Source organism: Lactuca saligna, chromosome 2 (genome assembly GCF_052625555.1).
Source record: "Lactuca saligna cultivar CGN05327 chromosome 2, ASM5262555v1, whole genome shotgun sequence".
NCBI lineage: Eukaryota > Viridiplantae > Streptophyta > Magnoliopsida > Asterales > Asteraceae > Lactuca > Lactuca saligna.
The window spans coordinates 106141759-106156037 of NC_136418.1; the positions used below are offsets into that span (position 1 = coordinate 106141759).

General features: G+C 39.7%; 1 protein-coding gene across 1 annotated transcript in view; it reads right to left on the minus strand.

The window, feature by feature from the left end:
- LOC145029952 (uncharacterized) overlaps positions 1-14071 on the minus strand; it is a 38078-nt gene extending 24007 nt beyond the window's left edge. The window contains exons 1-2 of the mRNA XM_078978397.1: positions 13721-14071; positions 10380-10454 (exon numbers count right to left, since the gene is read on the minus strand). Of these exons, the coding sequence (XP_078834523.1) occupies positions 10380-10454; positions 13721-14071 (426 nt within the window). The remainder of the gene's footprint in view (positions 1-10379; positions 10455-13720) is intronic.
- Positions 14072-14279: the final 208 nt, after the last annotated feature.

A 14279-nucleotide genomic window follows, 5' to 3' on the forward strand; every position in this document is an offset into this window, starting at 1 on the left:
TACAGATAGTGACGCCAGATCTTGAGGGCGAACACTACTGCCCCCAACTCCAAATTGTGGGTAGGATACCTCGCCTCATGAGGCTTCAGCTGCCTCGATGCATACGCTATCACATGCCCCCTTTGCATAAGCACTGCTCCCAAACCTGATATCGACGCGTCACAATATACCACAAAATCCTCCATTCCCTCCGGAAGGGCTAATATCGGGGCTTCGCATAGCCTTTGGCGGATTGTCTCGAAGGAGGCTTGCTGCTCTGGATCCTAAGCAAAAGCTACACCCTTCCGGGTCAATTTGAGTGGCACGACGATCTTGGAGAAATCCCAGATAAACCTCCCATAATAGCCTGCCAGTCCTAGGAAACTCCTGATCTCCGTTGGTGACCTCGGCACCTCCCAACTCATCACCACCTCAATCTTGGCCGGGTCGACCAATATCCCTTTCTGGTTAACGAGATGTCCCAGGAACTGGACTTCTCGCAACGAGAAATCACACTTGGAGAATTTGGCATTAATCCTCTCTGATCTCAAAACCCCGAGGACCTCCCTCAAATGCTCCTCATGCTACTCTCTAGATCTCGAATACACCAAAATGTCGTCGATGAATACGATCATCGAGCGATCCAACATCGGTCTGCACACCCTGTTCATTAGATCCATGAACACCGCTGGTGCGTTGGTGAGCCCAAAAGGCATCACCACGAACTCGTAATGCCCGTAACGAGTCCTGAACGCTGTCTTCTGGATACCCTCATCCTGCACCCTTACCTGATGATATCCAGACCTCAGATCGATATTGGAGAACCAAGATGCTCCCTGCAACTGATCGAATAAATCGTCAATCCTTGGCAACGGATAACGGTTCTTGACCGTCAACTTGTTCAACTCCCAGTAATCTATGCACATCCGGTGTGAACCATCCTTTTTCTTGACGAAAAGGATAGGTGCTCCCCACGGCGAACTGCTCGGCCGAATAAATCCCTTCCCCCGCAGCTCCTGAAGCTGCGAGGACAACTCCTGCATCTCGGGAGGCGCAACGCGATAGGGCGCCTTGGCGATAGGCGCAGCCCCTGGGATCAGATCGATACTAAACTCTACTTGCCTTGCGGGAGGCACACCCGGCAACTCCTCCGGAAATACATCTGGGAACTCATGCACTATCGGGACCTCTTCCACTGAACTCGGTCTCTCCGAATCAACCCTCGCTTTCATCACATACTATGTAAATCCTTTACATCCCTGCTGAAGACTCTACCTTGCCCTGGTGGCTGAACAAAAAGCCAACCCAGAACGTGTACCCTCGCCGTACACTGTAAGAACTCCCTCACTAAGGTCTCGCATGGTCACCAACTGTCGCTCACAATCAATGATCACTCCAAATCTGCTCAACCAGTCCATGCCCACGATGATACAGACACCCCCCATCGTAATGGGGACCTAATCAATCGGAAAATCAACCTCGGAAATATCAAGTACACAACCTCCAATCACCTCGGTGGCATAGATTGCTCTCTCATCCGCTATGGAAACTCTCAGAGGTCGACTCAATGCCTCTCTACTCATATTGGTGTGTCGGCTAAATGCCAACGATACAAAAGATCGATTCGCACCCGAGTCAAATAACACTAGAGCAGGTATAGAATTCACAAGAAAAGTACCTACGCATAACATAATATAAGCACAATATCTCAACATAAAATGAATACATGATAGAATACATACCAGCCACGACGGCAGGTGCTGCATGGACTTCCTCCGCTGTCAGCTAAAAGCTCTCCATGGCGCCTTTGGCGCCTCGACTTTCACCGGCCGACTCTCACTAGCTCTTGCAACAGTAGGGGCAGATCCCTAAGGTGCTCCCTGTGTCGTCCCTCGCAACTGTGGACATTCTGCCTTCCGGTGCCCGGTTTGGTTGCAGTGAAAACAGACCATGAATCAATTGGGGCAATCCTTGGCGATATGCCCCTCCATGCCACACTAGTAGCAAGCACCAACCCTACAAACTCCGTCATGACCCTTACCGCACTTTCCGCAAGTGTGGCCCTTCTGACTCCCAGTCCTCGAATCAGCGGGCTTGGCCCGCTTGGCTGCCGGTTGAGATTGTATCGGCCGCCGATCCATCCTCTAAGACTCGGCCTCCTCCTTGGCCCGCGTCTCCAATTCGATCTCCCTCTTCCGGGCATTTTCCTGAAGCTCAGTAAATGTCCGGTATGATGAGTTTGCCACAAATCACGAATGTTTCTCCTCAAAATGATCAGATATTGACTCATACGTGACTGCTCGGTCGACACGTGGCCAGGGAAGAACATCGCCCTCTCGTGAAACCTCCGTGTAATCTCTGTAACCAACTCAGTACCCTGCTTAAGGGTTGGAAACTCCTGTGCCAATCGCTCCCTCTCCACCTAGGGAACATACTCATCTCGGAACATAGCAGTGAACCTCTCCCAGGTTACTGCAACAAGCTCAGCAGGGGTGTAGTGTGCCGTCACAAACTTCCACCAGTCCTTCGCTCCCAAGCGAAGTTGGCTCAGTGCGAATCGAACTCTCAGATGCTCCGGACAGGAACATGTGTAGAAGCACCCCTATATGTCAGAAACCCACCTCATCACGGCTATCGGATCCTGAGTTCCATCAAATTTTGGTGGCTTCGTGTTGCTGAACTCGAGATACAACAACGAGTCACCCCCTTGCGGCCTGGCAGCAACAACGGCCGCAGTGGCTGCAGCAATAACAACATCAGAAAGAACATCATACCGCTCATCAAAAGTCTCAATCAAAGTGGTCTTAATAGACCCAAACATCTCTGGAATCTCAGTCCTGATGGCCGCAGCCACCTCCTTGTGGATGATCCTACGGATCTCCTCATCACTCGTCTCGTTGACCTCTGGTGTGTGGCGCGTCCCAACCATGATCTCCCTCTGAAATACAACATAAGAATATTAGGGACCCACTCGAGTACAATAACACTCGATAACTCCAACCCACTGGTTCCTTAGCGCCCTAAGGATTCTTACTTAGACTGCACACCAACCCAGTATCTTCAGTAATACGGGCCCAATACTACCATCCATACCGCATCAGCATTCATCCCAAGTCCTCCTCCTTGATCCCCAAATCCTAAGTGCTCTAATCTTACTATCATGTGCTACTCGCTAGCAATTCTCTCATAAGCACCTCGCTGCTACCTAAACACTCTTAAGCATTTCTAGCAACAAAACCCCTAGACTAAGGCATCATATATCAGGCCACTCTAGTCCTAATAAGAATACCTAGTCTACTCTAGCATGCATATCATAATTCATCATATAGCATAACATAGCATGTCGGATAAAAATTATTATGAGAGTATTTTGAGAAATCACCGTTCGGGCGCTGGCTGATCGTACACACGGCTCTGCTCCGTTTGTCTCAAAACCCTTTTTCTCTTTTTCAAAAATTTTACTTTATTATAAAAAATTTTCCTCAAATCCCCATTTTGAGTTCAGATACGCCCGAAGATGTATCCGAATCCCTCAAACCAAGGCTTTGATACCAACTTGTAACACCGTAAAATTTTAAACAATTTTTCACTTTTGAAAAACCATGAAATATAGTTTGCATTCATAAATAAAACATTGCATCAACATTGTATCAGTACAAAACCCCAAGATCAAGATGTTTAAACTCCAATGTGCATGTGTACGATTCATGCCGGTGCCTTCCCGCGACCATCGCTAGTACCTGAAACACATCACACATAACACTGTAAGCATAAATGCTTAGTGAGTTCCCCAAATACCACATATAGCACATACGCCTTTCCAGGCCATAGGACCTTCCGATCCAAGTGTCTCAGAGGATTTCCGTCCCAGACTCTGTTGACCTTCCGGTCCGTATCATCTTGACCTTCCAGCCCACATCATGCTCATATCACATAACATATCACATATAACTTACATCACATATACATCATACACATAAGACCCTTTGGTCACATATAATTACCCCATCAGGTAAGGCATAATGAGAAGACTCACCTCAGACGTCTCGTAAATCTATGACTCTGTACAAGTATTTCCTAGCCTCCGTCTATTCACACAAAGTAAATACCCTCAGAAACATAACACTCGAGGTTAGACTCGACTCTCTGTTGTCATCCTTAGAAGGGTAAAAGACTATTTTACCCCCCTCTTGACTCAAGGACCCCATTGTTGACCAAACCCTAAAAGTCAACAAAAGTCAACGGTCAACTTTGACCCAACTCACCGAGTGCACTCCGGTGACTCGGCGAGTACACAGATGTCCACTAACTCTCTGTACCGCTTGGTACGTCGAGTCCTACCATATGTTTGACGAGTCACACCTGGCATGAATCGCAGGGCTACCCCGACTCAACTCGCCGAGTCTCAAGAACAACTCGGCGAGTACCGCCTTGAACTGCAGTCTTTTAACCTCCTTCTGACTCACTAAGTTATCCCCCAACTTGGCAAGTCTACTCACTGAGTGATCTGCGTGGACCTTAACCCTACTCACCGAGTCTCAAGAACAACTCGGCGAGTTCATGCCATGCACAGACTCTATTGACCCCCTATGGTCAGATCTGTGCCCCTAATCCATAGATCTAGCCTTCCCAAGCATAAATGTCACGTAAAGTCTGAATCTTGATTCTTATAACTCAACCAATAGGCATCAAATGGTGATTTTGTCCTAAATACCTTAACCCAAGGTCATGACCTCCATTGTTCTTCATAAATCTTGAAGAATAAGGCTCTCTGGACCTCTATGGGTCCAGGTACAAAGCCTAGCTCATCTTCAGAAGGGGCTATTTGGACCTCAAATCAACTTAGTCAAGGGTACAAAAAACCCTAAAACCACATATCCTTCCCAAAACAGAAGAAGAGTCGAAATAATACCTCAAATGAATGATCTTAGCTTTTAGTCCTTAGAATAGCAACCTCCTTTGCTTTTCCTTGGCTAGAACCTCCTTCTTCTTACTAAATGACACCACAAAGATCAACAATGGTCACTCCTTGCTCCTCAAACGACCTGAAACTATCTCTGGGGGGGGGGGGGGTAGTAGCCGAAATGGACGACCATAAGGGCCTTTAAATAGGTCCCAAGCCCTGGAAATTAGGGCTTCACCAAACAGCGTGGACTCGCCGAGTCCGGACATGAACTAGAATGAATATTTGCGTCTCTACTCGGCGAGTCTTGGCCCCAACTCACCGAGTTCCTCCACAAACTCCAAAAATTAAATGAATAAATAATATACTTGGGAATCCGGATGTTACACTTATGCATGCTATGTAGCTCCATTAAGGTCTTATCAATGTTTTCATATTATAGATTTTGTTCATATTATAGTTTAAAATGAACCGTTGATATGAACTATAAAGCGAGTTGAAAACCATGTTAATTATCTATTTGGAAACTTGACACCAAGTTTTCCTAATATGTATATGTATGACTTCATTTTTTGGACATGTTTACATACATATGATCTCTCTTGTAGTTTACATGTTATGAGGGATTTAACGATCTCAAATTCTTCTTTCCTAGTTTGCACTTGGAAAATTTCATTGAGCTGTTGATTCATGTCAAAATCACCCCTGTTTTCAAAGCTCATTGGAGCTCATAGGACATGTTCGTCAACATGAGATAAGCTACCTTAGTCAAATAATCAGAGTGTTTGTTATACTCAACAACTTCTTCATCGGTAGGCTCTTCTAAGGAACATCCTCTTCGAGAACATAATTGTTGTTCTCATACATCAAGGTGAACCTAAAGGTATGGATCCAGCAAGGTAATTGGGTCTTGTGAGTTTTTCCCTATTCAGAACTGACAGAGCAAGAAGCTAGAGTATTAATGTGGTATAAGATGAGGAGGAAGGTTGTTGTTATTGTTTTGGATCGACATCTACAAAAAAGAGTTTCAATTAATTTGATATGATTAATCCTTAAAAATTATTACCCTAAATTAAATTATTTAATAAGGATAAGATCCCCATTTGGCTTTATGATGTGTAAAGGTTCACCATAAATACACCACAATGTTATTTTGGTAGGTAATACCTTTTTCTAATTTCAATCACACTGAAATTCCTATATCTTAGAGATTCATTGACTATCAATGGCATATTAATATCAAATTATGCTCATGTCAAATTATATGAAGTGTTCGCTGCATATTATAGAACATATGGTGAATCAACGATACAAAAACACATGGTCCTAACTCAAGATATACTTGAGATTCACGAGTTCAACATCATTCTCAATTACGCTCTCATAGTTGTGTCAGTTAACCACACGAGCTTCATCAATAGATTATAAAGAAAATGTGTATATTTCATGGGTAACATAAGATTCATATTTTTTTAACAAAATGGGATTTTCTTTATACTTTTAAGTTAATTCATTTAACTTGAATATTATCCTATCAAACCCTTTCGGTAATTCCACTCTCAAAATGATAAGTGGAAGTGATGGTAGTAAACTATGACCTTTGAAAAACCAACCTCATTAGGAATTAGTGAGATCTCTTTAAACCTCTCTTATAGCATCAGAGTGGGTGAGCCTATTCATGGTTCGACTGATAATGTTTATATACTAGATTTTATATTTTATTTCTTATTTAAATAATAGTTCAAAATTTAAACTAAACTAAATATTCAAATTAAAATATAATTTAAATAATATCTTAATGTAAGAGGTTAACCTAAAATAATTTGAAAATCATTTGATATACTTTCCTTTTTGAACAAGTTAGGAAACTTTTCAACAAAGCAGGGTTACAAAATAAACCAGGAAAATAATGGTGATCATGCATTTTGAATTTTAAGATATTGTGGATTGATTTGAGGGTTTAAATATCATGGTAGGAATGAATAACCACTAAAAACGAAATCTAAAGGTCTCACCTTTCTTAAATTGTAAATCAAAAACCCTAGCAAATATGATTTATTAATTTATATAGATTAAGCAGCGTTATAACAATAACCTACTGACTTTGATACAACTGAACTGTTTTCTGGCATTCTATACACACTAGTTATAGCAACTAAAGTAATATAAAACCCTATATGTATATCCAACCTTATGGATATAAGTTTATTCTATTATAGCAACATATTTATAAAAAACAATAGAAGAATTACTAACCTCTTGATCTTGTTGGTCTTCTAGAAGATTCCTAGACTGTGACCTGGTTACAACAACCTTTGATTTGGATGAAGAGGATCCAATAGCAGGAATACCACACCCAAGACTCTAAGAGAGTTACTAAAAAATAAAACTAGGAGGAGGGTTAATTTCACAAACCCTATAAGGGTTAGAAATCATCCACTATGGAAGGATGCAGAGGATTGGCGAAAATATCAAGCCAATATGCATGGAATGACGAGATCCCTAGTACCCTAATTATAGGATTATATTCTTACCCTAATTAACTTACCCGTGCGATCTGGGATACATCCTTATTTTTGAAATCCAGTATCCTGTAAGGATTCTAGAATATTCTAATTAGTTAACGTTTAACTAGAAAAATATTCATACCTTGTAACTACTTAAAACTATTTTATTAATTCAAAAATAATTTCCAATTAATTTATTAAACTATAATAACATATTAAAATTATTTTCTCCTAATTTCTTTTTGCTCAATTGGATCATTAGAGCAACTCAAAAGAACCATGTTATTACTAGAAATATTACCAGTAATTAATGACCTTGGATACTCTCTCCAACAAAATATTTTCCTTAAGTATGTTTCCCATAAGGAAGTAATATCCAATGTCAATATTCTTGCTATTTGAGCATTGTACAGGATTATGAGAATTAACAATTGCATTCATAGGTTCATAATAAAAAATGTGCCTTGAGAATAGGATTGTTGTAGTCCATGAGTTGTGACTTTATCCAAAGAACCCATGAGTAGTAGATGGTTACACCAATATAGTATGCATATGTTTTTCACAATGAGATGAAATTTCGTTTCTTTGCATAACAACTTATTAACCTTCCCCCCAAGGACTTGACATCCTATAGATTTTCTCTTTCGATTGAGCTTGAACCATGAATGATCAATGATATTGCTATATTTATTCATATATTTTATGCAATATTTAAGTATATTTAGCTTCATTTTGATAAATTAATAAGATACTTGGTGCTTATAAAATGTAAAATCTATTTTGTAGCAAATAGGGACATTCCCAAAGGCAAAGGACTAAACTGGAAAAGCTAGAAACTTGGAGGTTGGAAATGTTCATCAATAGGAAAAGAAGAGAATAATACATGAAAAAGAAGATCCCACGTCGTGGTATTCATTGGTCCACGACTTAGAAGCATGAAAGGTTTCAGATTATCTACATGGAAGACTACGAGGTTTGAGCTTGTTGTAAGTCTCTCGTCCTAAGAAAGCCTCGCAACCCGAAACCTTGATATGTGCCAACGAGGGAGCTTTTTTTTCCATATTTCGTGAGGTGTTTTGGCAACCTTCTTAGTCGGTACTAGATTTAGGATATGGGCGGCAGTCTCTAAGGAATACCCCCAAAATGGGAAAAGTAACGAAGCTCGACTTATCACCGAATGAACCATGTCCAAGAAGGTCCGAGTGTGCCTTTCAGCTACACCATTCAACTGTGGTGTCCTAGGCAGCGTCAATTATGAAAAAAATCCTGCATTCCTTGAGGTAGTCGTGCAACTTGATACTAAGGTACTCACCACCATGATCGGATCAGAGCATATTTATATTCATGCCCAGCTGATTCTCTATTTCTTGTATACACTCCTTGAACTTTTCAAAGGTTTCTGACTTGTGCTTGATTAAGTAGATATACCCATATCTGCTATAATCATCGGTAAAAGTCACATAGAAGCGGTTTTCGTCCCTTGTGGTGGATCTAAAGGGCCCACATACATCAGTATGTATAGGATCCATTAAAACCTCACCCCTTTCACACGTAGCAGTGATGGGTGACTTGGTCATCTTTCCAAGTAAACAAGACTCTTACGTGTCATCGTCCCTAAGGTTGAATGACTCCACCACTCCATCCTTTTGGAGATGGGCTATGTGCTTCTTGTTGACATGTCCAAGATGACAATGCCACAAGCATGCTTTATCCAAACCATTGGAATAATCGATATGCAGCACATCATTTCCTAAGTTGTCTACAACCATTACAGTTTCATATATTCCATTACAAGGAAATGCTTCAAAATAGAAAGTACCATTAAAGAAAGCATTAATAGAACCAGTTTCATTATCAAATGAAAATCTAAAACCTTGTTTATACAAAGCATGAAAAGAAATAATGTTTTATGTCATTTCTGATGAATAGCAACAGTTATTCAAATCTAAACCTAACCCACTACTAAGCTCTAAAGAGTAAAGTTCAATCTTGGTGATAGGCGACGCTTTCCTATTCCCCATGATAAAGTTTATCTTCCCATGATCCACATCCCTACTTCTTCTTAGACCTTGCAAATCAGAACAAATGTGAAAACCACATCCTGTATCGAGGACCCAAGACATAGCATGTGATGAGTTATTAGAATGAATAGTATAAATACCTACGAAGGTGGGCTTTATCTTCCCATCCTTGATATCTTGTAGATACTTCAGGCAGCTTCATTTCCAATTCCCTTTGTCGTGGAAGTAGAAGCACTCTGCATCCTTCAGGTTTGAAAAAGGAGCAGCGGGACCAAATTTGGTTCCACTAGAAGAGGTACCATCGTGGGACTTTCCCTTGTGGCTCTTAGAAGGAGCCTTCTTCTTCTTTCCCTTTCCTTGCCCAATAGCCAAAACAAGGGCAACAGCAGTAGGAGTAGACATAAGAGATTTTCCTTTTAGACTACTCTCAGTCATCCTTAGCAAGCCTTGATGCTTGCTTAAAGTGACTTCCTCCTTGTTCATGTGGTAGGTCATACGAAACTGGTCGTAGCAAGGAGGCAAGGAGTGTAGAATGATATCTATGGCCAACTCCTCATCAAAGTTGGCATTCAACTTTAGCAATCGGTCCACATATCTTTGCATTTTCTGCAACTGTGCCGTGATGGACTCTCTATCCTTCATCTTGGTAGTGATCATTACAGCGATGATCTCGTACCTTTCCAGCCTAGCGCTTTGATGGTACCTATCCATTAAATCTTGGTGCATCTCATACGGGTAGTAGTCCTCGTAGGACTTTTGGAGTTCAACAGTCATTGTTGCGAGCATGACGCAATCAAGCTTCGTAGCATCTCGCTTATGAGCCTCATAGGCAACAATCTCTTCGGGAGTGGCAGTGTTGGTCTCAATCTCCTTCAGCTTCTTGTCAAGAACATACTCTTTGTCCTCTTAACGGGTGACCATGCGGATGTTGCGAATCCAATTGTTAAAGTTGGTCCCGTCAAAGATCACCTCCCCACACAATTTCATGAGTGAGAATGAGCCGGTAAGGGTTGATCCAGAAGCATTGTTGTTTGGAGTAGACATCTGATAAAGAAAAGAGACAAATTTTAGATTAGATAAGAATCCCCAATTTAACACCCAAATGAAAAATTAGGGTTATGGCCCAACACAATTATTTACAATTCAGAAGAGGGATGTCGTAATCTAATTGCAAATAACTTGAAGGTAGGTAAATGATGATTTTCCAATTTCCACCATGAAAAATGAAAAAGACAATTAAGTTTCAAATGAGTTGAAATTCCTAGATTCTTTTGAGATTCATTGAACTTTTCAATGGCATGTTTAAATCTTGATATGCTCTTCAAGTTTGTGATTGGGATACCGAGGATAACAAAATATATGTGAATAACCTTGTAAATGTACTTGGTACTCTCGATGTCATTTATCACCTAATCAACGTGCCGGTTAACCACACACGCTCCATTGATCTATGATAAACATCAAGCCATCCTTTGCCACTTTTTCTAGTCCCAAATTAGTGTGTTGGTTAACCACACATGCTCCACTAAAGACTTGGCAAGGTGCAAAGTGTAATTTCTTGGAATAGCATCATTTTCACATTTTTCTTAAAGTGACTAAGATTGGGAATTTGTAAAAACATTTAGTTACTTTCATAGATCATTATACTTATTAACGAGGAATTGGTTGCCCTATCCTACTCGTTCGACTAATGACCCTCCACCAATCAAGGAAGCGGTGGGTGAGAATGGACACCCATTCAACTTCCATTTTATAGGTAGTTTCCTTATACCCCTTATAGATCAGCTTCGTGAATGAGACCTACTAACAGTAAGACTAGCTTATCTTATACACACACACACACACACACACACACACACACACATATATATATATATATATATATATATTATAATATTATAAAAATATAAGGGTTGAATTTTAAAATTGCAAAATTCTAGGGTTTAGAATTTAAATATTCAAAATTAAAACTTTTAATTAAAAATTTAAATCCCAAAACTAAAGGGCAAGTTTTGAAACTTTTCAAAACATCTTTTACATAAAATTTGAAAATGATTAAATAACCATATTATTAATCTTTATCACATAATTTGGCCTAATTTATTTTCTTACCAAGATAATTCAAATCAAAATACAAATAAGTAATCTTTATCATATAAAACAAGTAATTATCTTATTTATGACAATTATATTTCAATTACATTAGGATAATCAATACCATATTGTAAAAATCGAATTTTTTCAGTCAACAACGTTTTTGGCAATTATCCTAATTAAATTTTAGTCAAAATCCCGAAAAATCAGCCATCTGACAACCCGACTCGCCGAGTCACTGACTGGACTCGTCGAGTTGCCCTGACTCGTCGAGTTCATCAGGTGACTCGACGAGTTCATCATGCAGAGGCACAAAACTATTCATCTTTAAACAAATTAACAATTCATCAAATACAATAGAAAAATGACATAGGCTCTGATATCACTGTTGGGTTATGAGCAAAGCATCAATCCTATGGTGCACATTCAAACCCTAAAGCTTTGGTTATAGGTTTTTCTAATTGTACATGCAATAATCATCCAAATCTTGTAAACCCTAGATCTAGCATATGAAAATTGAAAAACACATTTAATTAACAAGTTAGAATGTTACCTTTGATTGTAGCTTGATGATCTTGAGCTTATGAGAACCTAGCACCTCAAATGTGATGCCTCTAGTGAATCACAAATGCCAAAGCAATTAGAGAATCTTAGAGAGAGAGGGAGGAGGCTAATTTTGGCTCTTAGGAATCCTTCCGGGTTTGTGGTAGCCGAAATTTTGATGCCTAAGGGTTCTATATATAGGTGAGGGATTAGAGTTTCAGTTAAATAACTAATCTGGTTGCTTAAGCCCTAAGCGGCCCATAGGAACATTTCAGAACCCTAGCCTTGGACAATATCTTATAGACTATCCATAAGAATTAGTCCACCCCTATCTTTAGGGATCCTCAGCCTATTTTCCAACTATCTCATAATTACAACTTCAGTCCCCTTAATTCAATTAACCTCTTTTGACCACAAAATTAGCTCTAAAATAATTCTTGACTAATGTTATTTAAATAACATGATTTGTTTTTTAATATATTATTCATATAATATATTAATAAACCATAATAAACTCTTTCTCCATTATTCATCCAGTCAAGTTTCTTTGGTGAAGGCAACCCAAAAGGACCATGCTATCATCGGGTCAAGTACATACCAAATATAGTTATGGCTTAGACACCTAATCCAACACTAATTTGTCTCAGGCATAAACTTCATTATTTTTTGGTGTATTAGTCTGAAAGAAGGATCAATATTAATTTTATGATTTATAATATTTTTGTCTATATCTTTCATATCCTCATGCTTCTAGGAAAATGTTTTGCTTCTATCTTTTAGGAACTTTATTAGTTCTTGTTTGATCTATTCTAGTATTGAGGATCCTATGAGGACTTTGGCTTCAGGATCCTCGAGGTTCAGGCACACCTCCTTTATATCCTGCTCACTTGTTTCTAGAAAACCTCGTGCCTCCTGCTTTAACTGATATGCTTCTAGTGGTACCATTGAAGATTTCATCAAGGTCTTGTAGCACTCCTTGGATTCTTGTTGATCACCTATGATCTTTACTATCCCCCGTTGAGTGGACATTTTAACATATTCATGGTATGTTGAGGGGAAAACCTTCATGTCATGGATCCATGGTCTACCTGGTATAACATTATAGCGGGTTAATGTATCAATTACATAGAAGTGCTACATAGAGTTTATCCCCTCTATGTTGATAAATAGCTTTATCTTGTAGCACTCATTCAAATCCTGGTCTCTTGTTTCTAGAAAACCTTGTGCCTCCTGCTTTAATTGTTATGCTTGTAGTGGTAGCACTGAAGATTTCATCAAGGTCTTGTAGCACTCCTTGGATTCTTGTTGATCACCTATGATCTTTACTATCCCCCGTTGAGTGGACATCTTAACATATTGATGGTATGTTGAGGGGACAACCTTCATGTCGTAGATCCATGGTCTACCTAGTATAACATTATAGCGGGGTAATGTATCAATTACACAAAAGTGTTACATAGAGTTTACCCCCACTATGTTGATAGATAGCTTTATCTTGTCGATCGTATGCTTTGTTTCGCCACTGAATCCTATTAGCACTGAGGATCCTTTGACTATTTCGGCTTCTGGTATGTTCATCCTTTTCAAAGCATCCTTGAGTATAATGTTAACTAAGATAATCCATCGACAATGATCATTTTGAAAAAGTGGTTAACGATGTAAATAGTGGTCACCAGTCCATCGTGGTGGGGATCCTGGATGTCGGTTTTATCTGTTTCATCGAAGGTAATTTCCTTCTGGTTCATGATTGATGTATTCTTCTGAGGTCTTTCTTCTTTCTCCATTTTTGACACTTTGGAATGTCTTTTTGCTACAGAATAAGAGGTACCACAAATGTCAGATCCTCCAGAGATCATGTTGATTACATTGTCGTCCGCATGAGGGGATCCTGGTTTCTCTGGGATCTTATGAGGATTCTGATCCTTTTCTTTAGATCTTTCGTTTCTTCTTCCAAGGATATCCTTGAGGTATCCCTTACTAAGTAGGTAACTGATCTTATTTCCGAGGGCTATGCAATCTTCCATAATGTGACCAACGTCCTCATGGTATGCACACCATTTAGACTTATCTTTCTAGGTGGTGGACTTTTCTCCCTTTCTTGGCCATCTTTCTTTGTCTCCAAGATCCTGCATAGCAAATATTAAACCTAAAACATCCATAGAAAAATAGTAGTCAGTGATCTTTGGAAATTCTTTTCCCGAATTTGGTCACTATTTTCATTAGAATAAACAT